At 40.0% G+C, this 25,002-nt stretch overlaps 1 protein-coding gene across 1 annotated transcript in view; it reads left to right on the forward strand.

Annotated features, from left to right (window-relative positions):
• Positions 1-25,002, forward strand: part of SNAP91 (synaptosome associated protein 91) — a 165,130-nt gene that overhangs the window by 124,839 nt on the left and 15,289 nt on the right. Inside the window, exons 21-24 of the mRNA XM_056110026.1 lie at positions 8,019-8,153; positions 10,015-10,164; positions 19,730-19,760; positions 20,995-21,106. Of these exons, the coding sequence (XP_055966001.1) occupies positions 8,019-8,153; positions 10,015-10,164; positions 19,730-19,760; positions 20,995-21,106 (428 nt within the window). The remainder of the gene's footprint in view (positions 1-8,018; positions 8,154-10,014; positions 10,165-19,729; positions 19,761-20,994; positions 21,107-25,002) is intronic.

Consider the following 25,002-nt stretch of genomic DNA (forward strand, 5'->3'; position numbering starts at 1 on the left):
CCAGCGGCTGTTGGTCATTCCACAGTGCTGCAAAACCGTGTTGTCTCTGGTGTCATTAACCCATTTGGCTTTTCTGGGCTTCCAGGGACAGAACATGAGATTTCTTATCTCTGAAAGAGTTTAGTACACCTGGAATGAGAGCAGGGAGACCAAAGGCTAGAAAAAAGCAATGTTTCTTCCCTGCCCCCAGGCCTCAGTTGGGCCAGAGACAGATAGTACAGTGGATAAGGCACTCGCCTTGCACAAAACCACGATAGTTCAATCCCCAACACCACACATGTTCTCCTGAGTCCAGCCAGGAATGATCCTTGAGCTCTGAGAAAGCAAAGCAAAACAAAAGGAAAGAAAAGGCCTCTGGCTCAGAGTGATAGTACAGGGATAAAAGTGTTTGTCTAGTGTGTGGCTGACATGCTGATTCAGTTACTGGCACCAAATAATCCCCCAAGCACTTCTGGGTGTGCAGAAAAAAAGTATACCCTAGGTTGGAGTAACAGTTCAGGGGTAAGGCTAGTGCCTTGCATCTGACCAACCTGGTTTCAGTCGTTGGCACGACACATGTTCCTCCTGAGCTTAGCCAAGGTTGGTCTTTAAGCTCAGAGCGAGAACTAAGCCCTGAGCATGACTGGGTCTGACCCCAAAACCAAAAGGATAATAAACAATATTGATTAAACTGGAAGACAAAAACCAAATGAATCATGTCTTAAAAGTAGGAATATGTTTTCTAGATACTGGTATTCTTAACTGAAATGTACTTCTAGAATCATCAAATAACTCCAGGTCCAAATTGCACATGAAATGCCATCTTAATTATCAGTTCCTAAGTAAATTTAAAGTTCTATAGTCTGTATCAAATGTAGTGAAATTAGATAAAATGCTAGTGACCTCTTCAATTACTAAGTCAACTGCCATGACCAATGACAACAGACTAAATAATTTATTCTAAGTCATTGAAATCACTTATCATATAGATATTAATTATAGCTCAGAGGGAGCTGGTAAAATGACAATTATGTTTTTAACAAGTGAAAGTAAGTTAAAGAGTAAAACTTCAAAATCCTTATAAAATATACTAGCTGAAAATATAAATATCATCACTGTCATTGTCTTCTCGTTGTTCGTCGATTTGCTCGAGCGGGCCCAGTAACGTCTCCATTGGAGATTTTGTTGTTACTGTGTCTGGCATATCGAATACATCATGGGTGGCTTGCCAGGCTCTGCCATGTGGGCGAGATACTCTCGGTAGCTTGCCGGGCTCTCTGAGAGGGGCGGAGGAATCGAACTCGGGTTGGCCATGTTGGCTGCGTGCAAGGCAAACGCCCTACGACTGTGCTATCGCTCCAGCCCCATAAATATCATATAGAGACAAAATATACAGATCCCTGATGACAGATATGAAAATGAATTGCTAAGGGAAATCAGGTGTATTGAAGGTTTTGACTAACTTCTGAGGTTGACATCACACAGGAAAAACATTCTACTACATAGATACAATTTTGGGGTGACTGAACTATAAGTTGTTAGTAATGGAGGAATTTACCAGGTTCTGTCTTTTCCTTTTCCCAAAGGAAAGAAAATGGGCAAGCCTTATGAGATCCTTTGTGGTTTTTCATTATGTATTATCCACATTACCCAGTGACTTTCAGCAGCCACAGAAGTTTGAACCGATCTTAAAAATACATGTCTGGTGTGAAATTAACAACAGCTTCCAATCAATGGGAAGATCAGTTTTTTTTCATTTTGTGTTGGGGTGGGAAGCCATGTCAGGTCGGACTATAGTCACTCTCGGGCTATTTTTCCTACTGTGGCAGATTGATCTGAGAAATTAGAATGCATTAATAGCCATTTGTGCCACTGAGAATAATTGAAATCACATTGTCTTTAGCATAATGAAAGAAATATGAATGTGTGGGGAAGTGTGAGGGAGTGTGCCTACTGGGTTTTAAATTTTCACTCTTCCACCCATGTGTTGTAACTTGAATATATTACAACCAAGTTTTATGTATTTTATGTAGAGTAGAAAATGTCAGGTTTTTATGTCTGTATTAATAGAACTTCACTAAGTATGTAGGCTGCTCCTCTTTAGAAAGACACATTCATGAAACTAATCACTGTGATACAAGTCAGTGTGTCTGAGTGGGTGAACATCTAAAGATAGTTGGTAATTCCTTGACAGTGTAGTACAGTTCAACCATGGTTTCTGCTGTTACCTTATTCCCACTTCCATGGAATGCCTTTCTTGATGTAATTTTGAACTTCATAGATATTAGTCATAGCACAGCAGTAGGGCGTTTGCCTTGTGCACAGTCAGCCTGGTAGAGCCGAGTTCGATTCCTCCGCCCCTCTCAGAGAGCCCGGCAAGCCCCCCAGAGGATCTCGCCTGCACAGCAGAGCCTGGCAAGCTACCCGTGACGTATTCAATATGCCAAACACAGTAACAACAAAGTCTCAAAATGGAGACGTTACTGGACCCGCACGAGCAAATTGTTGAACAACGGGAGGACAGTGTGTTTTTTAATAGATATTAGTAGCTTGGATTTTCTTATTATTTACCTCCACTCTCTAGGGCTAAGATTTTTCAGTTTGTTAACAGGAGGAATTCACCACTCTTCATTAGTGCCCATAAGTTTTGTGGTCTTGTGTTTAGCTCTTCATTTAGAGTCTAACAATAGATCATTTTCTTTAAGATAATCAGTTGATTATTTTATATCATTTTAAAACTTTAATAAGTCTAGAATTACAAGGATATCTACTTCACAAGAACTGAATATAATGAAAAAATCATCTTTCATATTTCTGCCACTTTTAGAAACCATTGAGAAGGGCATAAATGTATCACTCCTAGATGTAGGAAAGAGGCCATGTGTTACTGTGGTGAAGAATCCAGCTCTAGGGCCCAAAGGAGAGTATAGGCGGTAAGGTGCCTCCTTAAATGCATTAGACCCCAGTTCAATCCCCACTACTACATACGGTCCTCCTGAGCCCAGCCAGGAGGGACTCCAGAATACAGAGCAAGGAGAAAGCCCCAGCATCATGAAGTGTGGCGCACAAACAAAGCAAAGTATTGGGACTCTAGAAGATTCTTTTGTAATCCTGGGTCTGCATTGCTATCATGTGATCTTGGCCAAATGATTTAACCATTCTGATCTCAGTTTCCTTATCTAGAAGTTTTACAAGGTTGTTATAAGGATTAAATAAATTAGTAATGTTTTAGGCTGGACTGCATGAAATTCCTATTTCTACAGGCCAGAAATTTGGGAAACATATTGGCAATTTCTGTGGTTCCTAAAAAAATTCTTAGAGCCTGGCATTTGGTAAGCCCCATACAAATAAAGGCTTTCCTCTTACTTTCTAAAGAAAGTACTATTTTTTTTCAGTGAAGTATTATTTATTCACCTATGAATGTTTAGCATATGAAATGTATTACAGCACCAAGAAAATAAACCCTAAAATAAATGCACATACTTTCTTTTCTTGGTTACTCAATCCTAACAAGGTATGGTAACTTCTTTTTTTCTTCAATTCTAGCCATAAAAAAGATTGAATTGAATCGAGTGATCCTTTCCAAATGAATGTGCTCTGATTCTAGAATGAAATATTTCCAAAGAGGGGGGATAATTTTGTAGTTGTTTTGAATCACACCCAGCTGTACTCCTGGATCAACACTGAGGGATTACCTGTGTCAGTGCTCAGGGTACCATACAGGGTGCCGGGTATCAAATCTGGCCACATGCAAGGCAAGTATCACACTCATTATATACTCTCTCAAACACCAGAGGCAAATTTTAAGAAACTGAGAATTAAGTTCAGTTGTATCCAAGTCACCTATAACAGAGAGAATCACACCATAAGAAAAATTGTCTGTAGTAACCACAACCACAATAGCCTACTCGGATCGGGGCTGAGCATCCTCCACCCAGATCCTCTGAATTCCAGTAGGCGGGGGTCACACCCACCAACTGGCTCCCTGGCGCCGTGTAATCCCATCAACGGCCAAGACTCAGAGACTATAAAACCCAGCTCATCTTATTATGACATCTTATTATCTCATTCCTACTTTGGACAAACTTGCAGGCTATCGAATGTAGCCTGCCCACAGGGCAGAGTCTGACAAACTCCCCTTGGAGTACCCAATATGCCAAATACCAGGAACAATGATGGGTCTCATTCTCCTAAAGAGCCTTGAATATAATCTCAGGGCTAGGATGAAGGAGACGTTACTGGGGCCTGCTCGAGGCAATCAACGAATAACAGGATGGTTGTGATTCTGATTGTGAACCACAACCACATTCCAGCTTGAGCTGTTAATCAGCACTAGCGTAGCCACCAGTGCTCCTAAAGCAGTCATATCCACAAAAATCATTGCTTTGAACCCATACTTTTCTCTGCCTGATATTAATTCTTAAATATATGCAGACTATTTTATTCAGTAAGAAAATTTACATGACACATTACTTAAACCCTAAATGACTGAAACAATCTAGCATAGCATTAAACACAATTTTTATTGGTAACAATATTCAAAGGTTTAATTTTTTTCATGAATATACATGGAAAAGTCTAAATTCATTTACACTGCTGTCAGTTTTCAGGAAGACTTTAACACTCACTGTTGCTTGCTTTGTAAAAAACTGGAGACAATTAGTTTCAAAATCATAAATTGCTTTTATGAAATAGAAGCTTCCAGGTATTTTTGAAGTTTTCTTCATGCAAGCAGCTTGTAAAAAGAGAAAATATATGATTATATAACTGAAGCCCAAGCACAAAAATTTGTAAGTCTACTACTGTACCTCATGGTGTTTCACTAAATAAAAATTAAAAAATAAAATAAAATAAAAAAGGAATATATTCCCAAATTATGTATAAGAAAGACTTTGGTAATAGTAATTTCTTTGAGGATAGAATATTGTCTAGTCTTACAGGTGATATACCATTTCATAACAGTGAGACTGGCACACACCGCAAAGAACAAAAGCAACCAGTGTTGGTGTGGTTGTGGGGGGATGGGGACCCTCATTCACTGCTGGCATGAATGTAAACTGAGTCAGCCTCTTTTGAAAAGCTATATGAATATGTCTCAAAAAAAACTAGGAATTTAGCTTCCATATGACCTAGCAATTCCTTTTCTGGCTTATGTACCCCAAAGGCCTAAAAACTATTCTGTCAAACAACAAACGCTGTCCTCCCGTTGTTCATTGATTTGCTCAAGCGGGCCCAGTGACGTCTCCGTGGTGAGACTTCTTGCTACTGTGTTTGGCATATTGAATACTCTCGGTAGCTTGCCAGGCTCTCCCAGAGGGGCGGAGAAGACATTTGCCTTCCCACGTTTAGCAAATCCTTTCTACTCACAACAGCAAAAACTGGAAAACAACCCAAGTGTCCAAGAACACATAACTGAATAAAACAAACTATGGCATTTATACACAATAGACTGTTACTCAGCTGTAGAGAAAGGCGTAATCATGCGATATGCTGCTACATGTACAAATCTGGAGACCATCACGTTGAATGAATTTAGTCAGAAGGAGAGAGACAGACAAGAAATGATCTCTTTCTCCTGTGCAGAATATAAAGAATCATAGAGAATAGCAAATGCCCAAAGGCAAGGGAAACCGGTCTTCTCTAGTAAACTTACCACAGATTGGTGGGGGGTTGAGTGAGGTGGGATGGGGGGTGGGTAATTTTAGTGATAATAGAATGGAGGGGGGCAGGGGGCAGTGGTGGAGGGAAGCAGACCCTGTGGTGGAGGGGGCTGTGCTGGAATGATTTATGCATGAAACCCTATCATTTGCAATTTTTTAAACCACGGTGCCTAAAATTTTTTTAAAGAAATAACTTCTTTTTTTTTAATTTATTTATCTATTTTTTTAATTTTTAGGGTGTTTGCCTTGCAATTGGCCAACATGGCCAACCCGAGTTCGATTCCTCTGCCCCTCTCGGAGAGCCTGGCAAGCTACCGAGAGTATCTCACCCGCACGGCAGAGCCTGGCCAGCTCCCCGTGACGTATTCGATATGCCAAACACAGTAACAACAAAGTCTCCAATGGAGACGTTACTGGGCCCGCTCGAGCAAATCGATGATCAGCGGGAGGGCCTTTACCTTTTACCTTTAGTGAGACACCATGAGGTACAGTTGTAGACTTACAAATTTTTGTGCTTGGGTTTCAATTGTACAATGATCAAACACCCATCCCTCCACCAGTGCCCATTTCCCACCACCACGGATCCCAGTATCCCTCCCATCCCCCATCCCCTCCATCCCACTCTGCCTCTGTGGCAGGGCATTCCCTTTTGTCCTCTCTCTTATTGGCTGTTGTGGTTTGCAAAAGAGGCAATGGGTGACAATCATGTTTGGTCTAGAGTCTACTTTCAGCATGCTTCTCCCATCCTGGGAGGCTTCTTGGGGCTGGAGAGATAGCACAGCAGGTAGGGTGTTTGCCTTGCACGCAGCCGACCCGAGTTCTATTCCCAGTATCCCATATGGTCCTCTGAGTACCGCGAGGAGAAACTCCTGAGTGCAGAGCCAGGAGTAACCCCTGTGCATCACCAGGTGTGACCCAAAAGAAATAATCTCTTTCTATCTGGCCTATATAGCTAGGCTGAGTATTGCCAGGAGGGGCCCTTGGATCCCCAGATTATTTCTTGGCAGCTCCTCAAAGAAAGGAAATTAGTTCCTTCAAAGATTACAATTTTTTTTTGTTTTTAAATAAAAGAAATATAAAGTGAGTTCAGTCTCCACTTCTTTGGACCGAAAGAAATTATTTGCTTCTAAATTTCAAAAAATGTTTTGAGGTTGGTTACTTTCCATTAATATTTTATGTCCAGTCTTATCTTTTATGTTCAAAAATGACCTTTTTTTGGTGAGGATTAATGCAATGCTCTAAGAAAGCTGAATATTAGTGCAGAAGACAAGACAAAAGACACAGTTCCTGACATCAAAACCAATCACCAGGGTGAGGAGCTTGCAGTGGGGATTCAGAAGTATCACGAAAGGGAGAGCTGTGGATGGGGTTCTTAGGACACAGAGCAGAATACACAATTTATGGGCACTTGTTGAAGCAAGCCTGGAAGTACTTGTGACTGGTCGCAGTGGGTGACAATATAGGGCAGTTGAAGAGCCACCTTGAAGAACCACCTTCTACTTCACTGGGATGGCTGATTAAGGTTGTAATCAAGTTTGTAAAGATGAGAGGGACCATCCAGCAGAGACAGAGAGACTTGATTTCCATAGAAAGGAATTTCCATGATGTGGCTCTTAGAGTTCTAAGACCATTAGTGAGGTATTTTTAAAAGTAACTGTGTCAGCATTTTCTGCTCAGAAAGATCAGTGTGGTTCAGTGCAAAGCCTCAGTTGGAGGAGTTCCATACTGGAGACAGGAAGTGTCTCCGAGTGACAATTTATGAATCCTGGAACCAAGTTGGGGGTGGCTGACCTTAGACTTGGCAGTAACAGCAGTGGGATTAGAATATGTACAGAAGATATTAAAAGAAGATTTAGTGGCAGGATGCTTGCATATTTTTCTGGTTTGCATTTTATTAGATACAATAGAGCATGCATACATATATGTGTGTGTGTGTGTATGTGTGTGTATACACATACATACATATACACATCTATAAGCTCTTTCTAGCCATCTCATATTGTGATTTGAAGAAACAAAATTTAAATGTCACAAAATAATTATCTAAGTTTCAAGCCTAGCAAGACTTCTTAGTTTTACATACACTTATAATAATAGATATTATAATAGATTTGTCTACCAAAGTTTCTCTTAATAAAAGTATATTTGCTTGTATGCTATTTTACTTAGAATTAATTTAAATATCTCATTAATGCATGGCAGATACCAAGATACTTGATAAATCTCTAAAACAAACTTCTCAGATTTGTTTGACTTCTCGTCTATTTACATTCAATTCCTTGTCCATCTTCTATAACTTTTTCTTTCTGCTTTTTTTTATGGCCTCTAACCGTCTTTAGTTGTTCCTGCTTATATTTTTCTGGAACATTTCTTCTCCAGGATTTGGGGGTTCTTTCATTGCCCCTTCTCCATCACCAGTGACTCCAGCTCAGAATAACTTGCTACAACCCAATTTTGAGGCAGCTTTTGGAACAACGCCTTCAACTTCTAGCAGCAGCTCCTTTGATCCATCAGGTGAGGCAATGATTTTCAAAGGTTGTTTTAAAAATATATATTATGCTCTAATAATAAGGCATTCTACCAAGGTTAGTATCCTGTGAGGAACTTTGTTAGTACATACTGAGTGTTAACCTGGTCTTAAGACCATCCAGTTGATTTCTCCTTTATAACTGATGTAAATTTTTTTGGTATACCTGGTGCTTTAATAATTAGCAACATTCACTTTCTGTGTTTCTTTTTTCTTTTTTCAAAGAAATCCAGTTACACACACACACACACACACACACACACACACACACACACACACTGTTTGCATGAACGTATGGATGGTGATTTAGAGTTGGATAATAGAAAACAAATAATTCGTTCTATACTTTTGTAGAATAATGTGTGGGCACCCCCACTACTATTGCTTTATACCCTCTGAACTTTGCATGGCCTCAGTTTAATGAAGTTGAGACACAAATAGTTTTCTTTGCCTGCCTTTAACCTTTCATCCTGCTGTCATTTTGTTTGTATTCTCTTCCATTCTACTCTTCTCATGCTGGGTCCTTACTACAAATTTTCAATTGGTGAGTTTTTGGCAATTAAATGTGTTTCAGAAACACCCTTAATTTGTCCTCCGCCTGACAATTTGGTTGCTTCTATTGCCAGTGCCTAGTTGAGTGTTGTCATTTTTCAGTTTAGAATTATTTTGTAGTAGCATTTATTGTAAGTCATTTTTATTGAAATTTAAGTTTTAATAAAAATTAACAGCCACAAAAAATGACATAGATGTTAGCAATACCTTATGCATATGCGATGAGTCTAGATTTTGAATAATTTTTCAGAAATTAAAGTGGTAATTTATTATTTAGTAATCAGGAACTATCAAAAAAAGAACGCACTACCCGCTGTGCTATAGCACAGCGGGTAGGGCGTTCGCCTTACAAGCGGCCAACATGGCTGACCCGAGTTCGATTCCTCCGCCCCTCTCAGAGAGCCCAGCAAGCTACCGAGAGTATTCCATATGCCAGACACAGTAACAACAAAGTCTCCAATGGAGATGTTACTGGGCCCGCTCGAGCAAATCGACGATCAACGGGAGGGCCTTTACCTTTACCTTATCAAAAAAAGAGTATGATTCCTAGTATGTAAAGCAGTATTTTCTTTGAATATATCCATTTTAAATTAGATTCAAAAGTGATCATTTTAGTGAAAGAAAAATTCTTTTTCTAACATTTGGTCATGGTTTTTCAGATACTTATTCTAGCAATTAGATAAGGTTTTGTAATTGCGCTAATTTCACAGGAGACTAGAATCTTTTCCTCACTTAAAATTTTATTTGAAAGTTAACATCTATGGATTTCAGAGTAAAGTGTTTAAACATGACTGTAGATCACTACCGTTTTGAATAAGAAGTTAGTTACTGTATTTAATAGTAATAATTACCATTTATTGAGTCCTTAGGTAGAGTTATAATTATAATAAAGATGATATAGCATCTATTTTAATATTTACAGCAAATCCGTAGAGTTGTGGTACTTTGCCTTGTATATGAGAAAACTAAAAGCCAAGGTAGGGACTTTTTTTGAAGTCACAGAGTTGCGAAATTTAACGGCTAAATTTGAGTTCAATTCTGACTCTAAAAATCTGTGCTCTTTCCTGTACATTACACGGATTCTTTTACATGTTCGTTCATATTCATTAGTATTCCATACTGTATAAGTAAACATGTGTAAAGATGTCCTTCTTGGTGTAATTGTCATGAAAAGTGTGAATTCCATGCCTTCTTTTTAAGTATTCATTTGATTTTATATTTTTTTCAAAAGGCAGACTTGTTTCATTTTAGCATACGGTGCTCTTTTTTTCTGAACCTGGTCTATTTGATTTCCAGTGTTTGATGGTCTAGGTGATCTTCTGATGCCAACCATGGCACCAACTGGGCAACCTGCACCGGTCTCAATGGTACCACCCAGTCCTGCAATGGCAGCAAGCAAACCCCTCGGGAGTGATCTGGACTCATCTCTTGCCAGCTTAGTAGGCAGTAAGTATAAAAATTTGGGACTCTTTTCTATTTTTACTGAGGTCCCACAATTTTAATACTGCAAATGATAGTTTTGTGCGTATAGAGTTCTAAAGCCATACTCATCACCAGAGTGCCCAGTTCCCTCTATCAGTGTTCCAAAGAGCCCTCCCATCCTTCCCCACCCCAGGAAAGCTCAGTTCTGTGGACCAGCTCTCCAGTTTTGCTGTCTGTTCCTCCCCTTGCTCCATACCCATATCCCAAAAACGAGAGATCATTCTGTTTCTATTCCTTTCCTATGACTGACTTCGCTCAGTATGATACCCTTTAATTCCTTTGCAGATACACATCATTTTACTGAAAGCTGTATTAAAATTTAACAGATCTTTGAGATAGACTTCTTTTCTCGCTATGATTTAGATAGTGCACATGTATCTTATTGTAACTCATTACCTTTGTCTTTATATCCATGAAAGCACTTTGATGGTACCCAGTACAAGATTACTGAAATATGTTTTTCTCATTCTAAAATTTTGTGATGATTGATCTTACTCAATACTCTAATAAGCTTCCTAGATTCTCCTTCAGAAGTTAAAGATTTCTATGTCCAATTGGCCTTTACCAGCATCACACAACTCTCAGGTGTCCAATACTTTTGAGAATTTTCTCTACTGAAGAAAGACCTGTAAGAGAAAATGTTCCAAAACTTTCTTGCCCTACTCACCTCCCTTTCAGAAAAAAAATATCACTTCTAATCCCTCCCCACCCAGTTCTGCCATCTTTAAATGAACAATAAGGTAGCATCCCCTAATTGTACTTGAATCTTCTACCACCCCGCCAACATCCTGGACCATTCCAGGGCCGCCCTTACCCCCTGGGAAAGTACCACCTACTTTGGGAACCACTGTGCTAGCTAATAATCTTGGGAAAGAAAAACAAGCTGGAATCTTTATTATAGATTTGAAAAAGCTACAGCAATAAAAGGAAATGTTTCCATAAGGATATAATACAGACCTTTAAAGAGCCCACAAACAGTCCTTACACACATTGTTGAGGCAATTTTCTACACAAAGATCAGGACCATCAAAAAGGGAAAAGATCGCCTTTTAAAAAATTGGTAATATGGCTGCAGTAGTGTTAAAATTTATACAATGGATGGGTACAGTTACTGCACCCCACCACCACCAAAGTGCTCCACCACTGACCCGATGTCACCTCTATTCTGATCTTTTTTCATGTCTTTTTAAAAAATGGACTAGGAAAACTGGATAACCATGTGCAAAAATAACGAAGTTCGGGGACAAAGAGATAATCCAGGAGTTAACGCACTTGCATTGTGTGCAGCCAACCCATTTTGATAAAGTACTAGGTTTGATTCCCCAAGGCACGATCAGGGCTTATCTGAGGTCAGAGCAAGGGTTAGGAAATAGTCCCTGAACATTGTTGGAAATGACCCCAAAATAAACAAAATGGATGAAATTGTACCTCTTATATTCACAAAAATTAATTCAAAGTTAATTTAAGATCTAAATGTGAGAAATCTATAAAAACTCTCAGAAGGGACCAGAACTACGATAGGTAGCAGACAGGGCATTGGCCGTGCATGTGGCCTACCAGGGTTCAATCCTTGCATCTCAGATGGTCCCCCAGACACTGCCAGGAGTAATTACTGAGTGCAGAGCCAGGAGTAACCCCTGAGCATCACTGGGTGTGACCTAAAAAGCCACAGGGGAAAAAAATAACTCAGAAGAAGATCTAGTTCTAAAAATGTATGACCTAACTGGATCAGGCAGTTTCTTAGGAAAAATACATAGGAAACATGCAAAACAAATCATAGGAATTTATGAAAATTAAAATCGTTTCTGGGAGCTGGGTTTTATAGTCTCTGAGTCTTAGCCATTGATGGGATTACACGGCGCCGGGAGCAGTTGGTGGGTGTAATGCCTACATACTGGAAGATGGAGGATCTGGGTGGAGGAGGCCCAGTCCCGATTCGAGCAGGCTTGGAGATCTACGCCCCGGGTCCTGCACACCTGGGTTCCTCTGCCGGTTCCTTCGTGTGTGAGGCTCGTCTGAACGTGTGGAGAGTGGTCTTAAGCGTGGCTTGGATGGAACTGGAGGTCTTCAGCCACTGGGGCTCTGCTCGGGATGGGGAGGGAAACTCAACCCACCTCCTCCAAGGGGCCCCTGGTGAGGAACAGCCAGGTGCAGAGGCAGGAGACTGCACTATTCTCTTCTGGGAACTGGGTTTTATAGTCTATGGGTCTTGGCCAGACATCTTATTATCTAGTTCTTACTCTGGAAAACCTGGCAGGCTACCAAAAGTATCCTGCCCTCACAGCAGAGTCTGGCAAACTCCCCGTGGCATATTCAGTTAATCACTTGACTTCCTGTTAATCATCGATTTGTTCGAGTGGGCGCCAGTAATGTCTCCATTTGTTCCTGTCACATGCTAGTGTAGACCAATGACATTTGTTCATTCTAGGAAAACAAAGAGCCTCAAACCAATCATTCAGGGTCTTGACAAAGAAGTCTGACCATCTGGTAGGTGAGCAGCCACATGGTCTTTTGACATCCCATGGAATCCAGTTGGTAACGGCTCTAGTCCAGTGCTCGTCTCCAAATCTCATTATGTGTCCAGCCCATCTGATTTTCGATGCCTTGGCAAAAGAGACAGCATCCTGGATTCTTGATGGTCGATGGAGGTCAGAACTCCGGATTCTTTCTCTCATTTCAGTGAAACGTGATATTCCAAGCATAGCTCTTTCAATTTCTCTTTGGGAGACCCGAATAGCGTTCTCATCTTGTTTGCGTAGGGCTCAGGTCTCTGAGGCGTATGTTAATGCAGGAAGAACAGTGGAATCAAAGAGATGTGCCCGAAGCCAGAGGTTCTTCGTCCTCTTAGCTATTTCTTCGATGCTCTTGAAGGCCTTCCAAGCCGCTCTCTTCCTCCTGTGCAGCCCAGATGCCAGGTTATTTGTCATGTTGAGTTCTTGACCTAGGCACACATAGCTGTTGCAGTCAGAGATGTTCGTCCCGTTGAGAGCGAATGGAACATCAGGAACAAGACCGTTTCTCATAAACATTGTCTTTGTGAGATTCAGCTGTAGTCTGATCTTTTTACACTCACGGTCGAAGTCAGCCAGCATTTGTGCCACTTGGCTAATGTTTGGTGTTATTAGAATGATGTCATCAGCAAAACGGAGGTAGTGTAGTTGCCAATCATCTTTTCGTGGGAAAAGAAATGAACAGTACCTGGCCCAGACAAGGTCAGACCTGAACACCTGAAGAACCTGCCGTCAATACTCATCAATACACTGGCTCGGCTCTTCACTCGCTACCTGTCTGAATGCAAGGTTCCGTCCCAATGGAAAACCAGCAGGACCGTACTACTGTTCAAGAAGGGAGACATCCATGACATTGGCAACTATCGCCCGATCTGCCTATTGTCTGTCATCTACAAGTTGTTCACTCGAGTCATCCTGAATAGGATTGGCAGAACACTAGATGAAGGACAACCATGCGAGCAAGCTAGTTTTTGAAAAGGATTCAGCACGATTAACCGTATCTACACGATAATCAAGCTCATTGAGGTGGCATATTCAATATGCCAAAAAGCAGTAACAATGATGGGTCTCATTCTCCTGACCCTGAAAGAGCCTCAAATGTGGTACTTCTTAAAATCTCAGGGCTAGGATGAAGGAGACATTACTGGTGCCTGCTCAAGGAAATCGATGAACAACAGAATGACAGTGATACAGTGATAGAGTGAAAACCATTTATGTTATTGATGATACCAGAAAGAAACTCAAAAGATAATCCTTAAAGTGGAAGAAATAGTTTCAAATCATGTATCTCCTAAGAAACTTGTATCCATAAATGACAAATTCTTATATATCAATAATAGAAAGGCAAATAAAAAAGGCAAAAAGTATTCAGGTAGATATTTCTCAAGAGAAGATAAACAAGTATCCAATTCATATATAAAAAGATTTTGAATGTTTTTAACTATCAAGAAATGCATACCAGTGCTCACATATTGCTGGTTGGATATAACATGATTCAGTTGTTTTAGAAAGTTTTATATTTCTTCAAAATTAAGCATTAACAGCTCATGAGACTCAAAAATTCCATCCCTAAATATGTTCCAGGAGAATTAAAAAACACATGCCCATTTTGATTATAGCCAAAGTAATATTTTTTTTTACTTTTTGGGTTATACCCAGTAATGCTCAGGGGTAGCTCCTGGCTCTGCACTCAGGAATTACTCCTGGTGGTGCACAGGTGGACTATATGGGATGCTGGAAATTGAACTTGGGTTGACCTCATGCAAGGCAAATGCCCTATCCAGTGTGCTATCACTTTGGTCCAAAAGTAAAATTTTTTATGTTTGCAATTTTGATAATGACAAAGTCCAAATGTGTATCAGCTAATGAATGGATAAATAAAATATGTATGTAAAATAATTGTTCAGCCATGAAAAAATCAGTGAAATGCTAGTGTAGACCACAACATAGATGAACTAAAAATATATATTTCTAAGTGAAAGAAATCAAACCAAAAATGCCACACATTCTTTGATTCCATCTTTTGGAAATGTCAAGAACACATAAATCTGTAGAAACAAAAATAGATTTAGTAGTGGTCAGGGAGTTGGAAACAGGAGGACTTGGAAACAGGGAGTTGGAAACAGAGGAAACAGGAGGAGTGACTTCCAGTTAATATTGAGATACTTTTTAAAAATCAAAATCATAGAAAGGATTTGCAACTAGAGTGTGTGATAATGTTATAGACTTAAGCTCATACTTTTTTGCACAGAATTTTATATTTTGGAAATATAATTTTATAGTGAGTGAATTATATATACATTTTCATTTTTATTTTGTTTGAGGGGGGCCACACCTGGTGATGCCCAGCACTTACTCCTGGCTCTATGCTCGGGAGTTAGACCTGGCAGGCTTAGATGACCATATGCTCTATGGGGTGCTGGAGATTGAACCTGGGGTGGGCAGGTGCAAATCAAATGTCCTACTTACTGTACTAACTCTCCAGCTCAACGAGTTTTTAAATCTTCACTACACACCGTTTACTCAAATAAAAAAAAAATTAAGCCTGACTACTTGGCTACTGACAACTTTGTAGGACAGTTGGCACTCTTCAGTTTGCTGGTGACATTTAAAAATGGAGTCGCTATTTCGGAAATCAGTTTAATAATCTCTTATGGCCAAACATATACAGATTATTATGTGACCCAGTAATTGCATTCCTAGACATTATCTTACATCCATGAAAACATGTTCACACAAAAACCTGCACATGAATCTCTTTGGGGGGTGGGGTGGAGGTGGGTCTTTCTTTTGGTGGGAGGCACACCCAGTGGTGCTCAGGGCTTACTTCTGGCTCTGCACTCTGGGATGATTCCTGGTGGTGCTCAGAGGACCATGTGGGATGCTGGGAATAGAACCTGAGTCTACTGCATGGAGAACAGGAGCCTACCCGCTATGCTCTTGCTCCAGCTCCTGGACATGAGTCTTTACAGCGATATTTTAGAATGGCAGGAGCAAGACAAATAAACATGAGGTGGTGTCAATATCACTGGTCCCCCATTGTTCTTTGATTTGCTCGAGCGGGCCCAGTAACATCTCCATCATGACAGTTGTTACTGTGTCTGGCATATCGAATACGTCACGGGGAGCTTGCCAGGCTTTGCCATGCGGGCGAGATACTCTTGGTATCTTGCCGGGCTCTCCGACAAGGGTAGTGATGTATGTATAAACAAAGTGTGTTGTTATTTAATATCACTTGATCACTTATTGTCCCAATGTCCATCAGTTTGCTTGAGCAGGCACGAGTAACGTCTCCATGTGTCCCTGTCGTGTGATTGTGTAGACCAATGGCGTATTGGGGGCTCTTTCGGGGCCAGGGGAATGAGACACGTTATTGTTACTGTTTTTGGCGTATCGAATACGCCACAGGTAGCTTGCCAGGCTCTGCTCTGTGGGCGGGATACTCTTGATAGCTTGCCAGGCTCTCTGAGAGGGCCAGGAAATACTGTTATTTAATATATTACTTAGAAATTAAAAAGTAATGACTATTGTTATGTGCAGCAACACAAATAAATAATGTTGATAGAATAAAGAATCTGGACACAAAATATACTGTGTGATTTAACTTATGTAATATTCTTTTTAAGACAAAAATATAGGAGTCAAGAATATATCTGTGATTGTCAGGATTAGTTATAAGAGAAACCTTTGATTTCAAAGGACAATAAGACAGAATACTTCTGAGTGATGAAACTGCTACATATTCTAATTTTAGTGATGAACTGATTCCATATATTTATAAAAATTAATAGATGTGTGAATTTCCCAAGTTAAACACTCTTCTATCAATATTTCAGCCTGCTTTAAAAAAAAAGTAATTACCAAGCTGAACCTAAAGCCATATGAAACTGCAAAGAAATCAGAATAGCTAATATAGCTGGAATAATGAATAGATAAGACTCAGATTTTTGTGATACCAGAACAAACTACAAAGCTTTAGTAGTTAAGAAACTGTAGAAAAATGTATGTCCTAATACTGTAATTTTTCATGTGCTAGGTATCATCTTCAAATGTTTATTTTGGTAAATTAAATAGGAGAAAATTATTGGCTACCTCTGGTGTGTTGCACTTTTAAAGAGATTAAAAATTGGAATAAAAAAACTGTAGATTTTGATCAGAATAAGAACCTAGAAATAAATCTATATATCTGTAGTCAGCTGATTTTTTTTAACAAAAGAGCCAAATCTATTTAACGGGGAGAAAAAATCAAATGATTTAACAAATGGTGTTGGAATAACTAGATATCCATATTTAAAAATGATGAAATTTGACCTCCTAGTTAAAGCCAAATAATTCAATTTCGAATTAGAGCAAAGAATCAAATGTTACTCCTTACCAAAAAAATAATGTAGAAATCAGACTTCATGGGGGCTGGAAGAACAGTACAGCAGGTAGGGCATGTGCTGCTTTGTGCGTGACTGACAAGGCTTTAACCTGTGTTACTACCTAGAGTCCCCTGATCCCCACCAGGAGCGATCCCTGAGTGCAGAGTCAGGAGCAAGCCCTGAGCATAGATTGGTGTGTCCCCCAAAGAAACAAATTTCCGAGTGCAGTAATCAGTCTTTCTGATACTAGGTTAACGTTCTTAGATATGCTATGCATAAAATAAAAAATAGAAGAAAAACAAGAAAAACCAATAGCACTATATAAAAATTGCAAACTTTTGGGGCTAAAGATTCAGTATAGTGGGGTAAGGCACTTACCTTGCACATGGTCATCCTGGGTTCAATCTCCGGCATCTCATATGGTCCCCTGAGCACCACCAGGAGAAATTCCTGAGTGCAGAGCCAGGAAGAACTCCCTGAGCATTGCCGGGTATGACCCAAACATGAAAAGAAAAAAAAAAAGAAAATGAAAGAGAAAAGAAAATTTAGGGGCTCTGTTCTTGCAATCAAAAATACAAAAAAAATATGTAAATGCAACTAACAAAATAGGAGCAAAGTATTTTTAAAATACATACGTGATAAGATACTTATACCCCGAAATTCTTTTACACCTAAATAATAAAAAGATAGATAACTCAAATTTGTAAGTAGTCAAATGACTTTAATATACTTCTCTTCAAAAATTATACACACACACAAGAGTATGCACATAAAAATATGTTCATCCTTGGGACTGGAGCAATAGTACAACATGTAAGGTGTTACATGAACCGCATCCCATATTGTTCCCTGAGCACCTCCACAAGTAATTCCTGAGTGCAGAGCCAGGAGCATCGCTGGGTATGATCCAAAAAGCAAAAAAAAAAAAAAAGTTCATCTTCAATCATCAGTGACATACATGAAACCCATGATGAGATATCACTTCATATCCAAAAGGGTGTCTATAATAAAAAAGATAGTAAACAATTGTAAAAAAAATTGATGAGAATTTAGAGATATTGACATTCTCCTCTTCTCATTGTTCACGAGGATGTAATCTGTGGAGCTCTTGTGGAAAGCAAGTTGACAATTTTTCTAAATGTTGTACGTAGAATTGTTGTTATGTAGAGAGTGTGCCATGTGACAGCCTAGAAAGTTCTTCCCACCGTCTCTTCTTAGCTTTGCTCAAGTATTTCTCTCTTATTGGGGAAGACCCAGAGTCCCTCACTGTGATACTGTCCAGACCCCTGCTCTTCCTTTTCATTTGCTTTGCAGGCCTTCCACATCACCGACTAGCAGCCCACGTGATTTACTTTTTATCGTGTTATTATTTATCTTCACCTCAAACCAGTACAGTGCAAATTTCTCCAAAATAGGGATCATTATTTTCTTCACTTCCATATGTCAATGCTTAGAGTAGTGCCTGGCATATGTAGGGGCTCAATAACTATTTGCTGAAATTAGTAAATGCATAGACATTAGGGATTCCTTACTCTCAAAAATGCAAAAAGAACAACTAACAGGATGGGAGGAAAATATTAGCCAAATGCATAGTTGATAAAGTACTTGCGCCCAGAACAAATGACCTTTTGTTTGTTGGGGAACCACACCCAGCTGTGCTCAGGGCTTATGACTGGCTTTGCACTTAGGGGTTATTTCTGTAAGTCTACAGTTTTAGAAGTCTAAAACATTTCTGTAGGGGCTTAAGGGACCATGTTGGCTGCTGGTGGTTAAACCCTGGTCATCTCTGTGCGTAGCAAGTGCCCTGCCTGCTGCGTTATCTCCTCGGCTTCAGAGTAAATAACTTTTACATCTCAAATTAAAAAGACACATAACTATTTTATTGGGATGATAATGCAGTTGTATCTTCAAGACCACCCTCATGTTCATAGATTTGTAAGATTCATGGTAGTAAATTATCTCACAGCTGAAATGCAGTGCAGTTAAAATGCAGCATAGTAGAGATACATCACTGAATCATCCAGTGGAAAAGACACAGAATCTGGAAAAATTCACATGCCACTTTCCTTTGTGTCTCTTAGTCTCATGGGGAAAGAACACATACAAATGTAACAATTTGGAGACTTTTGCCATTAGATACTCAGTGTCAGAGTTTTTATTCAATGTTGGTGCTTTTAAAATTGGATTTTAGTATATCTTCCTTGCTACGATGTATACCAAAATTCCCATATTGCAGAGGAAAGCAAGTGTCTTCAGAAGTCATGTGTTTGTCCAGTTCTGACTTGGTAATTCACCCTTATAATCATTATGAATGTTTTATCTCAGTGAGTTTAGTAGCCAGGCTTCCTACACGCGGGCCACAGAGGATTTTCCAGGAAAGTTTTCTCAAGCTTGCTGTGTTCATTCTTTCCTAGAAACCAGTTTATATTAAACTCTAACCCAGAAGGCTAATAAAAGAAAATTTTAGAATTGTGTGTATGTTTTCAAATATACTTTACTTTTTGTATAACTAAATGTAGTCATCTCTAGACCAAAAAAAGGTGGGGTGGGGAATGTTTTTTAATACATATTTCTAATTTTTTTACCCTTTAAATAGCACACTATATAAGCTGAGTATAGATGTTTAAATTGTTTTCTTCTTTTATCCATTTATAGATCTTGGAATTTCTGGTACCACATCCAAAAAGTAAGTTGTTTTGAAATTATCTGGTTTTCTTATGACAGTGTATTTCTAACTGTCAAAATAGAGGCTATCAAATATTATACCATTCTCTGGCCAGGTCTCTTCAAAATTGGTTTTTATTTTATTCTGACTTGCTATTATTTGCTTCATACCTGTCACTATTGTAATGAGAAGAAATAATATGTTTTCTGCTCTAAGGTTGTCACTAAGTTTGATCTCAAAATATTGGGAAATTGTGATTTGAATATGTTAGATTTATACAATATTCCTAGAGAATACTGATTATAAAAAGTCTCTCATGGAGGAACATTACTTTTTAGGAAGTATAATAAAAATGCTAAACAGTTGGCCCTCTTTTATATGCGTCTTCTATTTTCAGGTTGGGATGCATTTTAGAATAGTGTCCTGCAGTCACTATCATGTGTAGATACAGTCATAGTATAGGTGTGTGAAACTTTCTGTTAAACCCTCTTATCTTCAGAAATATACCTCATGGATGCATCTTAAACTCAATAAAAATGCAAGTAGATGGTACTTATATCTTACTTATTTGGAGTCTTTTATAACCACGAGGAATTTTCAGTTGAATTTTGCAGCACATTTTTTCTATTAGAAGTGGTAGGAAGTTCGTGTAACAGGGTCTAAAATTTTAAGTCATTTTTCAAAAGGGCTTTTTTAAAAAAATTTTTTAGTGAAACACCATGAAGTACAGTTGTAGACTTACAAATTTTTGTGCTTGGGTTTCAGTTATACAATGATCGAGCACCCATCCCTCCACCAGTGCCCATCCTCTACCACCACTAATTCCAGTATCCCTCCCACCCCCGCATTCCCCCATCCTCCCCCCCCCCCCCCCCGCCTCTGTGGCAGGGCATTCCCTTTTGTTCTCTCTCTCCTTTTGGGCGCTGTGGTTTGCAAAAGAGACATTGAGTGGCAATCATGTTCGGTCTATAGTCTACTCTCAGCACGCATCTCCCATCCTGGGAGGATCCCCCCAACACCCTTTATTTGGTGCTCCCTTCTCTATCTGAGCTGCCTTAAAAGGGCTTTTAAGTTCTCTGTGCATAACATGATCAGCCCCTTCTAGTTTTCATCTGTTCTCTTGACTGCCACACAGCTCAAAACTGACAGCTTCTAGCCCCAAACATAAGAATCCAAGGAGCGACACGCCATTGTTTCCAGATCCGTGTAGGTTTTGCAAGGATGGTCATTGTACACTGTGCCTGTCTGGTTTTAGGGGAGATCTTCAGTGGAATGCTGGAGAGAAGAAGTTGACCGGTGGAGCCAACTGGCAGCCCAAAGTGGCCCCTGCAACCTGGTCTGCGGGTGTCCCCCCAAGTGCACCTTTGGTATGTAGCCCCAGGAGCTGGCCCCAAGGCAGTGGGGGGAGGGGGGATCCTTTCATTTTGCTGCTGACATGGTGTATTTTTTATCCACATTGAAAAAATAGCTACCCAAATGCAAATTTCATGGGCTTTACCATTAACCATGATTATAATCTATTTTCAATCATTTAAAAGTGGCATTTTTGCATCTGCAGCTATGATGAGTTCTGTATTTGCACAATAATGGAAATGATTTCTTTCAGAAACATTTACTTTCATTTATTATTATAATATCTATTTTATCACCTCTCTTGCCCAAATTTCCTGATTGTCTAAATAAGTAATGAAAGTCTTTTTTCTTACCAGAAAGATTGGGCAGTTTTCTATTCTGTAAGTGAACTTTCATTTTAAACCCCTCTTAATTCTGCTCACCATTTAAAAACACGAAGCTACTAACACCATCTTTTCTATAATATTTGGGTAGGTTTCATTTCTGTGTATCCAACTCACGTTAATTTGCTAATACTCTGAAATATATATATCACCGGAAATAGACTATTATTTTGTGAACTTAACACTTCAACAAGTACATTCCTAGAGTAACAAAATTTGTGGTTTTCTTGTGTCTGACCCATATTAGAAAAACGAAGCTGTTGTTTTCCAGGCTCACTTTGAATTTTTTGCTTTCGCTTGCCTCCTTCACCTGCTAAAAATAACCCTCATTTCTAAGACCATCTTGATTCCTTTTCCTTCTTGTTGCCTTGATTCCCACCAACACCCCCACATCACAGCCAAATAAATATGCATGGGAGTGAATTAACGTACGTAGTATGCACAGTTTTGGAAACACTTCATTAAAAATTATTGCCTTCTAGGGGTAAGGGAGGGATCGCAAGTGGTAGAGAACATGCCCAGAATGTACAAGACCCAGAGGGGATTGTTTGTTTCTATATTTTGGGGTCATACCCAGTGATGCTCAGGGATTACTCTGGGATTAGAAATTACTCGTGGAAAGTTCTGGGGAGGTGCCAGGGATCGAACCCGGGTTGGCCGGGTGCAAGGCATGTGCCCTTCCCCCCGGTACTATCTCTCCAGCCCCAGGTCCAGAGTTTTATCTCTACTTCCACTTGGTCCCCTGAACATCACAGAGTGTGGCACCAATTAAAAAGAAGAAAAAGAATATGTGTTCTGGAAGTTAACTGACTGAATGTTGGTTTAAAACACTCTTTCTTGGGGCTGGAGTGATAGTACAGTGGGAAGAGTGTTTGTCATGCACGTGGCCAACCTGGGTTTCATCCCCGGCATCCCATGTGGTCCCCCAAGCACCACCAGAAGTGATTCTTGAGTGCAGACCCAGAAGTAATCCCTGAGCATCACTGGATATGATCCAAAAAAGCAAAAACCAACAAACAAAAACACATAAAACTCTTTTAAGGAATTTTATAAACGGTAGTATTTTATATGTAAGGTTTTCTCTTTAATAAATAAAAGTTCAGGTTAATCTGAAAAAGACCTTTGAACCCAAATTTAGCACTGGACTTTACTGATCGTATCAATTTAATTTATTCTATAGGTTCCATTTAAAAAATACATTCTGTGCTCAGACTAGGATTCTCAAAACCTATGTTCTCTAGTCTTCTCTTACTGCAGTGTTAGTAAGAATAATAAATTCTGTACTAATATTCTCTCCTTTGGTGAGTTTAAAGTCTGAAAGAATTTCATTTTAAAAAGTGATTCTACAGACTGGACAGATAGTTCAGCAGGTCGGGCACTTGTCTTGCACGTAGCTGGCCTGAGTTTGATCCTCTGCACCCCATCTGGTCTTCTGAGTTCAGCCAGGAATGATTGCTCAGTGCAGAACAGGAGGAAGCCCCAAGCACTGCTGGTGTAGTCAAAAAAGAAAATGTAGAAGAAGAAGGAGGAGGAGAAGGAGGAGGAGGAAGAGGAGTTCTGTTACATAACAATTAGAAAATTACCTATTTAAGAATTTGTCTTTTAAAATCTTTCTTTGCATTTATTAAAAATAAGTGGCTATTTATATAATAAGATGTAAAGGTTCCATTTTAATTCTTATAAAAGATCACGATCACGACCACCCTGTTGTTCGTCGATTGCCTCGAGCAGGTGCCAGTAACGTCTTCTTCGTCCTAGCCCTGAGATGTTTTTTTTTTAAAGTGCCATATTCAAGGCTTTTTCAGGGTTAGGAGAATGAGACCCATCATTGTTACTGGTATTTGGCATATTGGGTATACCACGGGGAGTTTGCCAGACTCTGCCGTGTGGGCATGTTACATTTGGTAGCCTGCCAGTTTGACCAAATTAGGAATGAGATGATAAGATGTCACGCGGCCGGGAGCTGGGTGTGATAATCTCTGGATCCTGGCCGTTGTTGGAGTTACATGGCTGTTGGTGGGTGTAACTGTCTAGTTACTGGCAGGTCCAGTCCCAAACTGTGCAGGCTTGGAGATCTCAGCCCCGGGTCCCACACACCTGGGTTCCTCTGTCAGTTCTTTTATGCGTGAGGCTCATCCAAGTGTGTGGAGAGTGGTCCCAGCATGGCCTTGGCTGGGCCCCGGAGGTCTTCAGCTGTTGGGCCCTGGTGGAGACAGTCAGGCATATTTATAAAAGATATTTAGTAGAAAAATATGAATCTCTTTACAACTGACTTATGCCTAGGATGACTATGCAAATCATTATTTAAACAAGAATTCATTTGAATGTGAAAGGGAGAATTGCCAACATCCCTGCTTACCTCCCCACTCCCCACCAAGAATCACTGATCTGAGTGTCCATATTCTGAGATTCTAAGCACCTGGGGCCCATACTCCTTTCTTACATTGAAAAAAAAATTATATCCACTGTCTTATTTAAGGTACCAGGAGAGAGATTAAATAAACTAATGTAAGTAGAATCCCTGAAGACAATAACATTTAGCTTATAGTCTATTAATATAAAATATTAGCATTGAATCTCACGTCATCATTGCCAAATTAAAGGAATTGACTTGCCTGTTTTCTTTAATGTAGCGTTGAGGGGGTTGTGTCTTAATGGTATTACCCTTAGCAGAATAAAGCATTTACTTAGGAGTGATAGCACAGCAGTAGGGCGTTTGCCTTGCACACAGCCAACATGGCCGACCCGAGTTCGATTCCTCCGCCCCTCTCGGAGAGCCTGGCAAGCTACCGAGAGTATTTGATATGCCAGACACAGTAACAACAAAGTCTCCAATGGAGACGTTACTGGGCCCGCTCGAGCAAATCGATGATCAACGGGAGGGCCTTTACTTTACTTTTATGGGGCTGGAGCGATAGCACAGCGGTAGGGCGTTTGCCTTGCACGCAGCCCACATGGCCGACCCGAGTTCGATTCCTCCGCCCCTCTCGGAGAGCCCGGCAAGCTACCGAGAGTATTCGATATGCCAGACACAGTAACAACAAAGTCTCCAATGGAGACGTTACTGGGCCCACTCAAGCAAATCGATGAACAACGGGAGGGCCTTTACCTTTACCTTTACCTTTTCAACAGTTCAGTTTCAGAACTTTCACTTTGGTAGCAGAGACTAAGGGAAGGAGAGTAGAGGAAAGGAGGTAATAATAATTGGTATCTGGAAGATCAATTGTAGGTTGAAAACACACACACACACACACACACACACACACACACCAGAAACAGCAACAAAAATGATTGAGAGCAAAGAGGAAGAGAAGTGAGTTTTCAGAATAGACACGACCTAGATCGGTGTGAATTTTTTTTTTTCATCACACTTGGCGATGCACATGGGTTACTCCTGGCTCATGCACTCAGGAATTACTCCTGGTGGTGCTCCTGGGACCATATGGGATGCTGGGAATAGAACCTGGGTCAGCTTGTGTGCAAGGCAAACGCCCTACCCACTGTACTATGGCTCCAGCCCCAAGATC

The sequence above is a fragment of the Sorex fumeus genome, unplaced genomic scaffold (assembly GCF_029834395.1).
Source record: "Sorex fumeus unplaced genomic scaffold, SorFum_2.1 ptg000008l, whole genome shotgun sequence".
NCBI lineage: Eukaryota > Metazoa > Chordata > Mammalia > Eulipotyphla > Soricidae > Sorex > Sorex fumeus.